The following is a 17,684-nucleotide window of genomic DNA, read 5'->3' on the forward strand; positions in this document are numbered from 1 at the left end:
ACTCTCTTAACCAAGCCTAAAGAGGCCAGGCGGCAGGTTTTCGTTTCGGTTTTGTTTGTTTTAATTTTAACCTGCGAATAAGAAAGTGGATTTGTACTACTACCGCAGTGAATTGGAATAATTTCTTCCCAATTTCTTAAAGTATTTGAAAACTTTCCATACAAAGTCGAAAGTAACATTAAGCCCGAAGAATAGCTAATTTCCTTTCTTTTTGCAGTGCAGACGTGTCTGCCTTGCAAGGAAGTTTTGTCTTTCTCAGTTACATAAATATGAGGACAATGAAGAAATCGACACCATTCTAGTCCTAACTGCGTCATCCTAAAATTTTTTCCACTTTGGGGGAATGTTGCAAGTATACTTTGTGTTAATATGTTGCAAGTATACTTTGTATAAACATTTTGTAAAGTAACTTCTTTACTGAAAGAAGATAAATAAAAGTGCTCATTGAGAGAGTTGTGCAGATTTCATCTTTCAGACTCACTGTGAAACTCAATTATATTTTTCCCATCTTGCTTTAACGTAGAATTAGTTGGTTAATACTTTTCTCCTTCTCTCTTCCTCCATAAGATTTATTAATACAAATAATGGTATCTTGGATTTGCATTTGTCTGTTTCAGTAGCAGAATGTATGTTACCTTTCATTTCATTTATTTGTAGCCATTCCCAGAGAAAGGATAGAAAAACTGACTTATGGACAACTGTCTAATCGTTTTTAGTTATCATGCCTGTTTCATTGCAATTACTTCAATCCAGAGCTCGCACAGTTACTAGCTATGTGACTTTAGGCAAATTATATAATTTCTGTGAGTAGTATTAGTCTTCCCCTAAGGTTTAATATCCCTATCTTGCTGCTTGTGAGTATTAAATGAGATAATATAGGCAATGTGTTTAGCCCAGTTGTTGGCACATAATTGTTTAATAGACAATATTTTATAATGATAACTTAATCTATGTCTTTAGATATTTCTTACATCTAGAACTGAATTCCAGCTATCTTTTGGACATCTCCAATTAGTTCCCATGGACCTCAAACTCAATATTTCTGAAACTGAGTTCCTTTTTCTCCCCAGACCTGTGTTTCTTCCTGTTTTAACTCTTGGTCCATGGCCTCACAATCCGCTCTACCCAACTTAAGAATTTACCCCACTGAGCTGTGTGTTTCATTTTCCCACCAGTAGCTTCTAATGTATTGCCTGGCATGTGTTTGATGCTCAAGAATGTTTGTTCAACAAATGGACTACTGTATGTTTCTTCATACTGTGTGATGGCACACAGACTTTCCACTAAGATCTATGTTGGTTTACACTAAATCAGGCGGCTCATATTGAGTTCATTCAGGATTCTAGAGTATCATTCTTTAGCTTAACTATTATATCTCTTTCCAATGTATTTTTTTCTAAAACTCAATTTTTGTATTTTTTTCTTAACTTTTTAAAACTTTTATGGAGAATTTCAAAATATAAAAGGAGAGAAGATAGTATATTAATTCCCCTTGTACCCATCACCCAACAATTATCAATTCATGGCCCTCCTCCTCCCAATTCAGATTGCTTTGAAGCAAATTCCAGACATTGTTTTATCCATAAATATCAGTATTTATCTCTGGAGCATAAAGACTTAAAACATAACCACAATACCATTATCACACCTAAAAAGTTATTCCTTAATAACATCAAATATCTAGTCTGTTCAAATTTTCCCAATTGTTGTATGTAATTTACAGTTTTTACTTTTGAAGCAGAATCCAATTTAGGATCATACATTATAATTGGTTGGTATGGCTCTTAGGTCTTAGTTATAGGTTTCTCTTCTCATTTTACCTTTGGAATTTATTTGTTGAAGAATCTGGGTTCTGTAGATATTTCAGAAGTCTAGATCAGCACTGTCTGATAGAAATATAATGCAATCCACATATGTAATTTAAAATTTTCTGGTAGCATAATTAAAAAAAAATAAAAAGAAACAGGAGATGTTAATTGTAATAATATATTTTATTTAAATCAATATATCCAAATATTATTTTAGCATGTAACTAATGTAAAATTCTTGATATTATACTTTTGATGCTAAGTATTTGAAATCTAATGTGTATTTTATAGTTACAGCACTTCTCACTTTGGACTAACCACATTTGAAGTGCTCAATATCTCCTTGCGGCTAGTGCTACCATATTGGGGAGAGCAGGTCTAGATTTTGCTGTTTGGAACCATATGGTGTAATTTAGCGCATTCTTTATTTCTCTTTTTTTCCTTGTAAATTGATAACATGTACTTGGATTTTCTTTTCATTTTTTTAAAAAGAAAAATACTGTAAAGTCAACATTGAAACTAAACAAAATTTGTTAAGTTCAACTTTAACAATTTTTTACAAATGAAATTGTGAATCCCTTTTATGACTAAAAACTTATTTGTGTTTTAGTGCCAGTCCAGAGGAATATAATACAGTTGTACAGAAGCCAAGACAAATTTTGTGTCAGTTTATTGACCGAATACTTACAGATGTAAATGTTGGTAAGAAACCAATTATTTCTTATATAAACTTAATAACTAAATTGTTTTCTTTTCCACATATACAACGTTACACTAGCATTTTTCTCCATGTAGTTTTAGGTATAGAGTTAGTACTTAATGACAATTACTATTTTCAAGCAAGTTGTTTGTTACAAAGTCTTGCTTATTGCTTGTTACATAACATGATTTAGGCTTTTGAAGTAGTTCTATCACCCTATTTGTTATTTAGATTTCCTACTGCTTGCTTTGAGTTCTTCTCTCAGACGTTATTATACATAAAAAATATTTGACCAGTTCCAATTATTTGTATCTTATTTTTGCTAGGTCTCATGCCAATGGTTGAAAAGCAGCAAGTGCCATTAAAAACTCCAAGAGTTGTTGACTTTATCTGTGGGAGATAATAGGGTTCTGTGACTTGTTAAATCAACTGTTTCATGTTTGTGGCAATCTAAAAGACCAACTTGGCACTGGTTTCTTAGAACTCATGATGATGTCACATTTGTCATATCTGTTGTATTACATGGATGGAGTAATATAAAATGGCATTTGGTTCAGAATTGATAATTTTTATTTCAAATTATGACTCATGATAGTCATTTAGTCTTTCTTTTTAAATCAGTAAAATTATTGGTTACTGAAAAATAATGAAGGACTGGATACTTGAAAGATATGTTTCGTATTGTGCTTCCTCTGACTAGAAACTTCCCTTCCCTTCTGCATGTCCAACCTCATCATCTAGGAATTATCTCCACAGTGTTTTCCCTGACACCTGTTCCGCCTTATACTGGATTAGTTTATCTCTTTGCTGTTACTATATTGTATTAAAATTATTGTTTATTTGTCTAATCCCCCCACCATTTTGTGAGATGTTTTTCTTTTTATCTTTGGGTTTTAGCACAGTGGCTGGCATATTATAGGCCTATAGAACATGCTTGGTGAATGCTTGTATAATAAATGAATACACATGATTATTAAACATTTAATATTAGAAAAACAAGATTTTATTGTTTAGCTTCTTCATCAGTTTAGCATGAGTACTGTGCTGGACATAATTCTGGTCCCTAAAGTCTAGTTTCTTAACAAAAAGGACTGCTGTTTAATTTGTCATGAGTCTTCAAAATGAATCTTTTGTTTTAGTTGCTCTAGAACTTGTAAAGAAAACTGACTCTCAGCCAACCTCTGTGATGCTGCTTGATTTCATCCAGCATATCATGAAGTCCTCCCCACTTATGTTTGTAAATGTGAATGGAAGCCATGGGCAAAATGAAGCCAAAGGTAGTTGTATTGGTAAGTCCTGCTATTTGTGCATTGATCTGCAATGTGTTTTATGAAATCTACCTTCTTTTGCTCTTCTAAAATATCACATATGTATGATAACACTTTTTTTGGGAGGTCAAATTTGCTGTAAATTGAGGGAGCTAAATGGTAGTGGTTATTTTTATTTCATGTTTTCTTTTATTATCATGGCCTAGGTACTTAGAACGAGCAGAAGTAATAAATATCTGTTTATTTACCATTGAATACTTTGGTTCAGTTTTCTTTTTTTCTTTGGTAATGTCTTTTAAATAAGGGGTCTGCAAGCTATAGCCCACAGGGTGGCCACCTGTTTTGCAGATAAAGTTTTATTGGCAAACAGCCATATTCATTCATTTACTTATTGTTTGTCTCTACTTTTGTGCTATAACAGCAGAGTTGAGTGGTTGTGACAGAGACCATAAGGCCTACAAAGCCTAAAATATTTACTGTCTGGTTCTTTAAGAAAAGGTTTGTCAACCAGTATCCTAGATGTTGAAGCCTTTTTCTAGGCTTGATCCTAAAGGGACAATACTTTTGTCCCTTTATTGGTCTTCTCGTTAAGGGATGTGAAACAAAACTTCAATTTTTTTTGTAGTGTGCATAAAATATTTTGAAGTTTTTTGCTTGAACCTCAAGACTCATCTTTGATAACATGCCCTCCGAGAAGTATTTTCTCCCCATTCCCAGCCATAGGACTGGCATGGTCACTCCTTCTTTAAGCTCCCTTAGTATCGAGTAATCTGTACTTCTTCTATCATAGCAATTATTAAACTATACTGTAGTTACTTGTTTATCTATACTGTTTGCTACAGGGTTTTTGAATACAGGTCGTGACCCACCAGTGGGCTATGAAATCACTTTAGCAACATTTAAAACAAGATGAAACATTATAAACTAGAAAATATCAGTGCATTGTGTGTACTAGGAGTTAAGTATTGTTTCATAAATTATTGCTACCATATTGGTTGTTTCAGATATTTAAATCTTTTGCTTCATGTATTTAAGTCAGCTATATATGCATATGTGTACTAGGCCATAATATAAAATGGATTCCTTGGTTACAGTCAAAAAGTTTGAGAAATGATATTGTAAGATTCATGAGGACAGGACTGTGACTAATGTATTCTTATGTACCTGGGACGTAGTTCTCGCTCAATATTTGTTGAAGGAGTGGTAATAACTCCCATCTATTGAACATTTATTATACTTTAAGCACTATACTGGATATTTCAATACATTATCTAATTTGGTCCTCATAGTAACCCCTAAGGTAAGTATCATTATTCCCATTTCATAGATGAAGTTACAGAGGTTCAGAAAACAAAGTAACATGCAAAGTTCACACAAATAGTAAATGGAAGACTAGGACTTTGTCTGATTCAAAGTTGATATACTAAATTATTATAATTTATTTCCACTGTGTAAAGAATGTTTTAGACCAGTTTGTTGGTGAAGTTTATACTTTAAAAAATCAATCATCAAGCATTTAGCAAATTAATTAGCACTTCTCATATACTTATTATCTTTTTGTTTATTTCAAAGAATTCAGTAATTGGATTATAACAAGACTCCTGCGTATTGCAGCAACCCCGTCTTGTCACATGTTACACGAGAAAATCTGTGAAGTCATCTGCTCGTTACTGTTTCTTTTTAAAAGCAAGAGTCCTGCTATTTTTGGGGTACTGACGAAGGACTTATTACATCTCTTTGAAGACTTGATTTGCCTCCACAGAAGAAATGCAGTGGGACATTTTCTGGAATGGCCAGTGGTAGTTAGCCAATTTTTAAGCCAATTAGATGAACACATGGGATATTCACAACCAGCTCCTTTGCAGTTCATGAGTTTGCAAAATTTAGAGTTTATTGAAGTCACTTTATTAACGGTTCTTATTCGTATTATTGCAGTTGTCTTTTTCAGAAGGCAGGAACTCTTACTTTGGCGAATAGGTTGTGCTCTGCTGGAGTATGGTAGTCCAAAAATTAAATCCTTAGCAATTAGCCTTTTAACTGAACTCTTTGAACTTGGGGGATTACCAGAACAACCAGCCAGCACTTTTTTCAGCTCATTTTTGGAATTATTAAAACACCTTGTAGAAATGGATGCTGACCAACTGAAACTCTATGAAGAGCCATTATCAAAGTTGATGAAGTCACTATTTCCCTTTGAAGCAGAAGCTTATAGAAATATTGAACCGGTCTATTTAAGTATGCTGCTAGAAAAACTCTGTGTCATGTTTGAAGATGGTGTGCTGATGCATCTTAAGTCTGATTTGCTAAAAGCAGCCTTGTGCCACTTACTGCAGTATTTCCTTAAATTTGTGCCAGCCGGTTATGAATCTGCTTTACAAGTCAGGAAGGTCTATGTGAGAAATATTTGTAGAGCTCTTGTGGATGTGCTTGGAATTCAGTCAGAAGCAGAGGTCAGTCATTTTTAAAGTTACTTATTAAGTATGTATTTTGTTCATTTAAGTGTATGCATATGTGCAAGATGTAATAATGAGAAAATAGAGTATCTTTAATGTGTATGCAGAACAGAGTGATTTTAATGATCTAGTCTGTCTTCCTATTATGGATTTTTGCTTTGATTTCAGAAGGATTTGTTCACTAAGTTGGTAATGAACTGCCAGTGGAATAGAATAGAATGTTTTAAAGTAGAATTTGTGAAGTATGTTTGTTGCATTATTAATTATTAATTAAAAGGGGACCAGTTATCAACTTTATTGCAAAAACTTTTAAACACTTATATAGATTTTATCTTTTGACAGCTTTTAGTAAATTTATGGGTAAATAGTATTAATCATACAAAATTATGCCCTTTTCCTATTTGGACTGTGGGAGACGGGCAGTATTAGTGTGCAATAACTTGATTAAGCATTTTAGTTTATTTTATCTATAAATCTCTGGATTTTTGTTATGAAAGAAATTAATAATTTCCTTATAGAGTTTTTCTTTGTGGCATTTTAACAGAATAACAGAGGTTACAGAAAGAAGGATTTGTCTTGAGCCTTCTTATACTGTAGAACCATAGTTTGATACATAGACTATGAAATAATACAGATTATTTGGGATCTTTGTTTTACCCTATGAAATTCTGAAAAATAGTTCACCTTACCAGAGAACCAAATAAATAAAAAGATACTTTTGCTGCCTATGAATAAGGTAGTCATGTTTTCTTAGAGATCATCTCTGGAATTATTTTTGTTTTCTCAGTACTTGTTGGGCCCACTTTATGCAGCCTTAAAAATGGAAAGTATGGAAGTCACTGAGGAAATTCAGTGCCAAACTCAACAGGAAACACTCAGCAATAATAGTGATGAAACATCACCCAAAAGGCATCGACTCAGCTCATCTCTAAACTCTTCCAAAAGAGCACCAAAGCAGACTGAGGAGTATGACCTTCCTTCAGTTTGTATTTAGCTATTTAATAAAACTTTATTCACTTTTTAGAATCACCTTTAGTTAAATGCATTGACTTAAATGCACAAGGAGCATTTGTTCTTTCTGAAATTAGTCGAAGGAATGCTTAAAATATTTTAATAGTTCTTTTAGACTATTCTGTTATGAAACATTATTTCATGTTAAACATGATTACTTTGCATGCCTTTAAATGTCTGCTTAATTTAACTTTTTACTGTATGAAAAATCTCTGAGACTATACATTTGTCAGCAGTTTTAAAATGTTAACAGATTATTTTTTTGTGTTGTAACCAAAGAATTGCCGCATTAGCCAGCCCTGCTCTCACTTCCATGGATTTATAACCATTGTGATTTTAACTGTTGCTTGAGTCCATCTTAGTTTAAATTTTTGTAGTTGATATTACAAAACTGATGTTTTAAATGTTTTCACATTTGAAGCAATTTTATATTGAATATGGCTTTTTCTACTGATTATAATTAATTATAGAATTAAACCTATGGATATGAGCAAAAAGAGTGTATTGTGGAATGCACTGAAACAGAAAGCTGAATCCCTTCAGGTTTCCCTTGAATACAGTAGTCTGAAGAACCCTGTTATCGAGACTTTAGAAGGAATTGCTGTTGTCCTGCAACTGACTGCTCTGTGTGCTGTTCACTGTTCTCATCAGAACATGGGCTGGTAAAACAACTTATTGTATTTTCTGGGTGGGTTTCCTGTAATGAACTTGGATTTATGTTTTAGGAAACCTAATTATTTATTTGATTCCACTGACCTTAAAACACAAACTTTTCAGTGAAGTGGACGGGAAATTTAATTCTTATTGAGCGCTTGCTCAATTCTAGACACTGTGCCAAGCACTGTACATTACCTTATTTAATCTTTACAGCAATTCTGTGAGGTAAATGCTATTATGCCCACTTTAAAATTAGCAATTGAAGCTTTTTTTTTTTTGTCTGAAGCCTAGAGTAACTTTCCTGAGGACAAACAATTAGAAAAGTAGCAGAACTCATTTCTGTACAACTCACAGGCAATGATTCTTTTCTCACTTTACTCCATTTCTACCTTTGATGATAAGAGTAAGAATTAGAATTTGTGAGAGGCATATTTTCAGTTCAGTATTTTTATTACAGATTAATTATTCTATCTTAAGAGACAAGTAAAGTGTGAAACCTCTCTGAAGATGGTCTTATTTTTATTACCACATTATAGACCAGTACTGCTTGTTAACTTTTTACATAATCTTTTACTCTGTATTTTTGTAACTTACTCTTTCAGCTACCCAAAACAAAGTTATGAAAGGAATTTTAGAAAAACTACATTAATTCAGATTCCATTAATTTTGGAATTCGAGATAACGTGAATGAATAGCTAATTAAGTTGAAGTCTACTTTTGACCTATTATGAAGAAAGGGTATACTGAGCCACTAAATAATTATACAGGCATATTTTCTGTCATCTTTAAGCCTGGTGAAGCCACATTTCAGTATCCTAGATTAATTTTAATTCCTAAATCCTAAGGGCGAGTTAGGCCTGACATAATGATAATATATGAAATATACTGAATGATATATTAATATGTATTGAATGATATATGAATATATATCATGAAATAATAGTGACATATAATTGATTTGCATGTTTGCTTTGAATTGGTTAAAGGTTATGGGTTAGTTTTTGTGTTTACAATTTCTTATGAATTTAGTACAATATTATGTTTGACTACATTAATTCTAATGTACTTTTAAAAATGTACTTACCATAGCCATAATTTCAAGGACTCTCAACACAAATATAAGAAGAAACCTTCTGTAGTGATAACTTGGATGTCTTTGGATTTTTACACAAAAGTTCTTCAGACTTGTAAGAGTTTGTTAGAATCTGTTCAGAAACCTGACCTGGAGACAATCATTGATAAAGTGGTGAAAATATATGATGCTTTGATTTATATGCAAGGTGAGTACAAGTAAGCAGTAGATCAGAACATAACAATCTCTAAAGATAATCGCTGTAGAAGTAGGCTTTCTTTTTTTTGCCTTAAAGCCTAAATGCACAAATGTTTGGAATATCCGAAAGATTTTTCTTTATTTCATTTCTGTTAAGCTTTTCAGTAATTTCTGAATTCCAATTCTATGTGTATAATATTTTTATTTATAATTATTCAGTCAGTAGAAATTATTATAACTTTTAAGTTTTTTGATTTGAGAATGTGATGGTTGCTATGATCCTTCTAAAAAATTCATATATGCATATTTTTGGAAAGTCACATTTAATTTCTTTGGATTCTCAGAAGTTCACCCATGGATCTCTGTGTTAAGGACTCCTGTTTAGTGAATATTCATATATAATTTCTCTTGATGTTTAAAACATTTATATTTTTATTTAAAAAAGACACAAAGTTATATAGGATTAAGGAAAAGATATTATTACTTACCTATTGTGTGTTTCCATAGTAAGAAGCTCATTTGAAGATCAGATTCTGGAAGATTTATGTGGAATGCTCTCACTTCCATGGATTTATAACCATTGTGATGATAACTCTTTGAAGTTGACCACATTTGCTACTAATCTTCTAACATTGAGCCAGAGGGTTTCAGATAGCTACTGTAAGTGGTCATAAAATTCTGTTTATGTGTGCATTTTGTTTTGTTTTAACTCATCTCTTTATAGGACTTTTAACAGCTATTTATATTTTTTCAATAATTTAAAGAAATTAGATTTTTTAATAATTAAAGAAAAGGCATTAGACATGTAAAAATAACAAACAAAAGCCTGCCTCCATATATCTGATTTGCTTTCTTTCTGTAAAAAGTTTGAAATGTAGATCTTTGTCTTATTTAATAAAATTATGAAATATTTGATACATACAAAAAGAAGAATAGAGAATAATATACCACTCTTATATGACAGCTTAAGAAACAAAAATATTACAGATATAATGGAAGGCCTTTGATTACCCCTCCCCAATTGCATTCCCCTTATTCTCTTCTCAGAGGTAACATTCTGAATTTGATGTTTATTATTCTGATGGATATATACTTTTACTATATATATATTTATCCCTAAATAATACACAGATTGTTTTGCTTTTTGCAACTCGTATATTTGGTCAACATTGTATATTTTTTTGAGGCTTATGGTGGTACATGTAACTGTAGTTTTTAGTTTAAAGTTCTGAATAGTAGCCTATTGTGTGAATAGACACTGTTTATCAGTCTTCCTGTTTGTGGGCAATCAAGTTATTTCCAATTTTCTACTTGTATAATCAAAATCTCAATGAATATTTTTATAAATGGCTTTTTGGGCATTTTTAAAGCTTTGCTATTTGAAAAGCATGGTCCACAGAGCAACAGCACTACCACCACTTGGGAGCTTGCTAGAATCTTTTGCCCCACTCAATTTACTGAGTCAGGAACTGTATTTTAACAAGATCCCCAGATGATTCATATGCATGTTAATATTTCAGAAGCATTATGTTAAGATATTTACCCCAGGAATGGAATTGTTGGCTTGTAGGGTTTGCATATCCTCAACTGTATTTTACCATATTGTTCTTCTAAAGATGGGCCTATTACACTTCTGTTAAAAGAATATGAGAGAGAGGCGGGGTAAGATGGTGGACTGGTGAGCTGTATGTTTTAGTTACTCCTCCAGGAAAGTAGGTAGAAAGCCAGGAACTGCGTGGACTGGACACCACAGAGCAATCTGACTTTGGGCATACTTCATACAACACTCATGAAAACATGGAACTGCTGAGATCAGCGAAATCTGTAAGTTTTTGTGGCCAGGGGACCCGCACCCCTCCCTGCCAGGCTCAGTCCCGTGAGAGGAGGGGCTGTCAGCTCTGGGAAGAAGGGAGAACTGCAGTGGCAGCCCTTATCGGAAACTCATTCTTCTGATCCAAACTCCAACCGTAGATAGACTGAGACCAGACACCAGAGAATCTGAGAGCAGCCAGCCCAGCAGAGAGGAGACAGACATAGAAAAAAACAGCACGAAAAACTCCAAAATAAAAGCGGAGGATTTTTGGAGTTCTGGTGAACATAGAAAGGGGAAGGGCAGAGCACAGGCCCTCAGGCTCATATGCAAATCTCAAAGAAAAGCTGATCTCTCTGCCCTGTGGAACTTTCCTTAACGGCCCTAATTGTTTTGTGTCTTAGCATTTCAATAACCCATTAGATCTGTGAGGCGGGCCCTTTTTTTTTTCTTTTTTTTTTAATCCTTTTTTCTTTTTGTAAAACAATTACTCTAAGAAGCCCAATACAGAAAGCTTCAAAGACTTGCAATTTGGGCAGGTCAAGACAAGAGCAGAACTAAGAGAGCTCTGAGACAAAAGGCAATAATCCAGTGGCAGAGAAATTTCACTAAACACCACAACTTCCCAAGAAAAGGGGGGTGTCCGCTCACAGCCATCATCCTGGTGGACAGGAAACACTCCTGCCCATCGCCAGCCCCATAGCCCAGAGCTGCCCCAGACAACCCAGTGTGACTGAAGTGCTTCAAATAACAGGCACACTCCACAAAACTGGGCGTGGACATTAGCCTTCCCTGCAACCTCAGCTGATTGTCCCAGAGTTAGGAAGGTGGAGCAGTGTGAATTAACAAAGCCCCATTCAGCCATCATTTCAGCAGACTGGGAGCCTCCCTACACAGCCCAGCAGCCCAGAACCGCCCTGGGGGGACGGCACTCACCTGTGACATAGCACAGTCATCCCTCAACAGAGGACCTGGGGGTGCACGGCCTGGAAGAGCGACCCACTTACAAATCTCAGGAGCGATACAACAATACCAAGGACTTGTGGGTCAGTGGCAGAGACAAACTGTGACAGGACTGAACTGAAGGATTAGACTATTGCAGCAGCTTTAAAACTCCAGGATCACCAAGGAGATTTGATTGTTAGAGCCACCCCCCCTCCCTGACTGCCCAGAAACACGCCCCATATACAGGGCGGGCAACACCAACTACACACGCAAGCTTCGTACACCAATTGGACCCCACAAGACTCACTCCCCCACTCACCACAAAGGCAAAGCAGGGGAGAACTGGCTCGTGGACGCCACCTGCTGGTTAGTTAGAGAAAGTGTACTCCATGAAGCTGTAGATCTGATAAATTAGAGATAAGGACTTCAATTGGTCTACACATCCTAAAAGAACCCTATCAAGTTCAGCAAATGCCAAGAGGCCAAAAACAACAGAAAATTATAAAGCATATGAAAAAACCAGATGATATGGATAACCCAAGCCCAAGCACCCAAATCAAAAGATCAGAAGAGACACAGCACCTGGAGCAGCTACTCAAAGAACTAAAGATGAACAATGAGACCATAGTACAGAATACAAAGGATATCAAGAAGACCTTAGAAGAGCATAAAGAAGACATTGCAAGACTAAATAAAAAAATAGATGATCTTATGGAAATGAAAGAAACTGTTGACCAAATTAAAAAGATTCTGGACACTCATAGTACAAGACTAGAGGAAGGTGAACAACGAATCAGTGACCTGGAAGATGACAGAAGGGAAAATGAAAGCATAAAAGACAGAATGGGGAAAAAAATTGAAAAAATCGAAACGGACCTCAGAGATATGATAGATAATATAAAACGTCCTAATATAAGACTCATTGGTGTTCCAGAAGGGGAAGAAAAGGGTAAAGGTCTAGGAAGAGTATTCAAAGAAATTGTTGGGGAAAACTTCCCAAATCTTCCAAACAACATAAATACACTAATCATAAATGCTCAGCGAACTCCAAATAGAATAAATCCAAATAAACCCACTCCGAGACATATACTGATCACACTGTCAAACACAGAAGAGAAGGAGCAAGTTCTGAAAGCAGCAAGAGAAAAGCAATTCACCACATACAAAGGAAACAGCATAAGATTAAGTAGTGACTACTCAGCAGCCACTATGGAGGCAAGAAGGCAGTGGCATGATATATTTAAAATTCTGAGTGAGAAAAATTTCCAACCAAGAATACTTTATCCAGCAAAATTCTCCTTCAAATTTGAGGGAGAGCTTAAATTTTTCACAGACAAACAAATGCTGAGAGAATTTGCTAACAAGAGACCTGCCCTACTGGAGATACTAAAGGGAGCCCTACAGACAGAGACACAAAGAAAGGACAGAGAGACCTGGAGAAAGGTTCAGTACTGAAGAGATTCGGTATGGGTACAATAAAGGATATTAATAGAGAGAGGGGAAAGATATATATCACAAACATAAACCAAAGGATAAGATGGCGGATTCAAGAAATGCCTTCACGGTTATAACATTGAATGTAAATGGATTAAACTCCCCAATTAAAAGATACAGATTCGCAGAATGGATCAAAAAAAATGAACCATCAATATGTTGCATACAAGAGACTCATCTTAGACACAGGGACACAAAGAAATTGAAAGTGAAAGGATGGAAAAAAATATTTCATGCAAGCTACAGCCAAAAGAAAGCAGGTGTAGCAATATTAATCTCAGATAAAATAGACTTTAAATGCAGGGATGTTTTGAGAGACAAAGAAGGCCACTACATACTAATAAAAGGCGCAATTCAACAAGAAGAAATAACAGTCATAAATGTCTATGCACCCAATCAAGGTGCCACAAAATACATGAGAGAAACACTGGCAAAACTAAAGGAAGTAATTGATGTTTCCACAATAATTGTGGGAGACTTCAACACATCACTCTCTCCTATACATAGATCAACCAGACAGAGAACCAATAAGGAAATTGAAAACCTAAACAATCTGATAAATGAATTAGATTTAACAGACATATACAGAACATTACATCCCAAATCACCAGGATATACATACTTTTCTAGTGCTCACGGAACTTTCTCCAGAATAGATCATATGCTGGGACATAAAACAAGCCTCAGTAAATTTAAAAAGATTGAAATTATTCAAAGCACATTCTCTGACCACAATGGAATACAATTAGAAGTCAATAACCATCAGAGACTTAGAAAATTCACAAATACCTGGAGGTTAAACAACACACTCCTAAACAATCAGTGGGTTAAAGAAGAAATAGCAAGAGAAATTGCTAAATATATAGAGACGAATGAAAATGAGAACACAACATACCAAAACCTATGGGATGCAGCAAAAGCAGTGCTGAGGGGGAAATTTATAGCACTAAACGCATATATTAAAAAGGAAGAAAGAGCCAAAATCAAAGAACTAATGGATCAACTGAAGAAGCTAGAAAATGAACAGCAAACCAATCCTAAACCAAGTAGAAGAAAAGAAATAACAAGGATTAAAGCAGAAATAAATGACATAGAGAAGAAAAAAACAATAGAGAGGATAAATATCACCAAAAGTTGGTTCTTTGAGAAGATCAACAAGATTGACAAGCCCCTAGCTAGACTGACAAAATCAAAAAGAGAGAAGACCCATATAAACAAAATAATGACTGAAAAAGGTGACATAACTGCAGATCCTGAAGAAATTAAAAAAATTATAAGAGGATATTATGAACAACTGTATGGCAACAAACTGGATAATGTAGAAGAAATTGACAATTTCCTGGAAACACATGTACAACCTAGACTGACCAGAGAAGAAATAGAAGACCTCAACCAACCCATCACAAGCAAAGAGATCCAATCAGTCATCAAAAATCTTCCCACAAATAAATGTCTAGGGCCAGATGGCTTCACAGGGGAATTCTACCAAACTTTCCAGAAAGAACTGACACCAATCTTACTCAAACTCTTTCAAAACATTGAAGAAAATGGAACACTACCTAACTCATTTTATGAAGCTAACATCAATCTAATACCAAAACCAGGCAAAGATGCTACAAAAAAGGAAAACTACCGGCCAATCTCCCTAATGAATATAGATGCAAAAATCCTCAACAAAATACTTGCAAATCGAATCCAAAGACACATTAAAAAAATCATACACCATGACCAAGTGGGGTTCATTCCAGGCATGCAAGGTTCAACATAATAAAATCAATCAATGTATTACAGCACATTAACAAGTCAAAAGGGAAAAATCAATTGATCATCTCAATAGATGCTGAAACAGCATTTGACAAAATCCAACATCCGTTTTTGATAAAAACACTTCAAAAGGTAGGAATTGAAGGAAACTTCCTCAACATGATAAAGAGCATATATGAAAAACCCACAGCCAGCATAGTACTCAATGGTGAGAGACTGAAAGCCTTCCCTCTAAGATCAGGAACAAGACAAGGATGCCCGCTGTCACCACTGTTATTGAACATTGTGCTGGAAGTGCTAGCCAGGGCAATCCGGCAAGACAAAGAAATAAAAGGCATCCAAATTGGAAAAGAAGAAGTAAAACTGTCATTGTTTGCAGATGATATGATCTTATATCTAGAAAACCCTGAGAAATCGACGATACAGCTACTAGAGCTAATAAACAAATTTAGCAAAGTAGTGGGATACAAGATTAATGCACATAAGTCAGTAATGTTTCTATATGCTAGAAATGAACAAACTGAAGAGACACTCAAGAAAAAGATACCATTTTCAATAGCAACTAAATAATGAAGTACCTAGGAATCAACTTAACCAAAGATGTAAAAGACCTATACAAAGAAAACTACATAACTCTACTAAAAGAAATAGAAGGGGACCTTAAAAGATGGAAAAATATTCCATGTTCATGGATAGGAAGACTAAATGTCATTAAGATGCCAATTCTACCCAAACTCATCTACAGATTCAATGCAATCCCAATCAAAATTCCAACAACCTACTTTGCAGACTTGGAAAAGCTAGTTATCAAATTTATTTGGAAAGGGAAGATGCCTCGAATTGCTAAAGACACTCTAAAAAAGAAAAACGAAGTGGGAGAACTTACCCTCCCTGACTTTGAAGCTTATTATAAAGCCACAGTTGCCAAAACAGCATGGTACTGGCACAAAGATAGACATATAGATCAATGGAATTGAATTGAGAATTCAGAGATAGACCCTCAGATCTATGGCCGACTGATCTTTGGTAAGGCCCCCAAAGTCACTGAACTGAGTCATAATGGTCTTTTCAACAAATGGGGCTGGGAGAGTTGGATATCCATATCCAAAAGAATGAAAGAGGACCCCTACATTACCCACTACACAAAAATTAACTCAAAATGGACGAAAGAGCTCAATATAAAAGAAAGTACCATAAAACTCCTAGAAGATAATGTAGGAAAACATCTTCAAGACCTTGTATTAGGCGGCCACTTCCTAGACTTTACACCCAAAGCACAAGCAACAAAAGAGAAAATAGATAAATGGGAACTCCTCAAGCTTAGAAGTTTCTGCACCTCAAAGGAATTTCTCAAAAAGGTAAAGAGGCAGCCAACTCAATGGGAAAAAATTTTTGGAAACCATGTATCTGACAAAAGACTGATACCTTGCATATATAAAGAAATCCTACAACTCAATGATAATAGTACAGACAGCCCAATTATAAAATGGGCAAAAGATATGAAAAGACAGTTCTCTGAAGAGGAAATACAAATGGCCAAGAAACACATGAAAAAATGTTCAGCTTCACTAGCTATTAGAGAGATGCAAATTAAGACCACAATGAGATACCATCTAACACCAGTTAGAATGGCTGCCATTAAACAAACAGGAAACTACAAATGCTGGAGGGGATGTGGAGAAATTGGAACTCTTATTCATTGTTGGTGGGACTGTATAATGGTTCAGCCACTCTGGAAGTCAGTCTGGCAGTTCCTTAGAAAACTAGATATAGAGTTACCATTCGATCCAGCGATTGCACTTCTCGGTATATACCCGGAAGATCGGAAAGCAGTGACACGAACAGATATCTGCACGCCAATGTTCATAGCAGCATTATTCACAATTGCCAAGAGATGGAAACAACCCAAATGTCCTTCAACAGATGAGTGGATAAATAAAATGTGGTATATACACACGATGGAATACTACGCGGCAGTAAGAAGGAACGATCTCGTGAAACATATGACAACATGGATGAACCTTGAAGACATAATGCTGAGCGAAATAAGCCAGACACAAAAAGAGAAATATTATATGCTACCACTAATGTGAACTTTGAAAAATGTAAAACAAATGGTTTATAATGTAGAATGTAGGGGAACTAGCAATAGAGAGCAATTAAGAAAGGGAGAACAATAATCCAAGAAGAACAGATAAGCTATTTAACGTTCTGGGGATGCCCAGGAATGACTATGGTCTGTTAATTTCTGATGGATATAGTAGGAGCAAGTTCACAGAAATGTTGCTATATTAGGTAACTTTCTTGGGGTAAAGTAGGAACATGTTGGAAGTTAAGCAGTTATCTTAGGTTAGTTGTCTTTTTCTTACCCACTTGTTATGGTCTCTTTGAAATGTTCTTTTATTGTATGTTTGTTTTCTTTTTAACTTTTTTTTCATACAGTTGATTTAAAAAAGAAGGGAAAGTTAAAAAAAAAAAAAAAGAAAAACAAGGAAAAAAAAAAG

The 17,684-nt window shown here is 34.9% G+C and overlaps 1 protein-coding gene across 4 annotated transcripts in view; it reads left to right on the top strand.

Annotated features, from left to right (window-relative positions):
- ATR (ATR serine/threonine kinase) overlaps window positions 1–17,684 on the top strand; it is a 133,905-nt gene that overhangs the window by 904 nt on the left and 115,317 nt on the right. For 3 of the 4 annotated variants that reach the window (XM_037843431.1, XM_037843422.1, XM_037843438.1), the window contains exons 2-8: window positions 2,419–2,510; window positions 3,648–3,797; window positions 5,349–6,226; window positions 7,017–7,195; window positions 7,711–7,902; window positions 8,987–9,177; window positions 9,675–9,827. In XM_037843431.1, coding sequence (XP_037699359.1) covers window positions 2,419–2,510; window positions 3,648–3,797; window positions 5,349–6,226; window positions 7,017–7,195; window positions 7,711–7,902; window positions 8,987–9,177; window positions 9,675–9,827 — 1,835 coding nt within the window. Of the gene's footprint in view, window positions 1–2,418; window positions 2,511–3,647; window positions 3,798–5,348; window positions 6,227–7,016; window positions 7,212–7,710; window positions 7,903–8,986; window positions 9,178–9,674; window positions 9,828–17,684 lie in introns of those variants that run through there. The other variant, XM_037843444.1, reaches the window with a different exon arrangement.

Source organism: Choloepus didactylus, chromosome 1 (genome assembly GCF_015220235.1).
Source record: "Choloepus didactylus isolate mChoDid1 chromosome 1, mChoDid1.pri, whole genome shotgun sequence".
Classification (NCBI taxonomy): domain Eukaryota; kingdom Metazoa; phylum Chordata; class Mammalia; order Pilosa; family Megalonychidae; genus Choloepus; species Choloepus didactylus.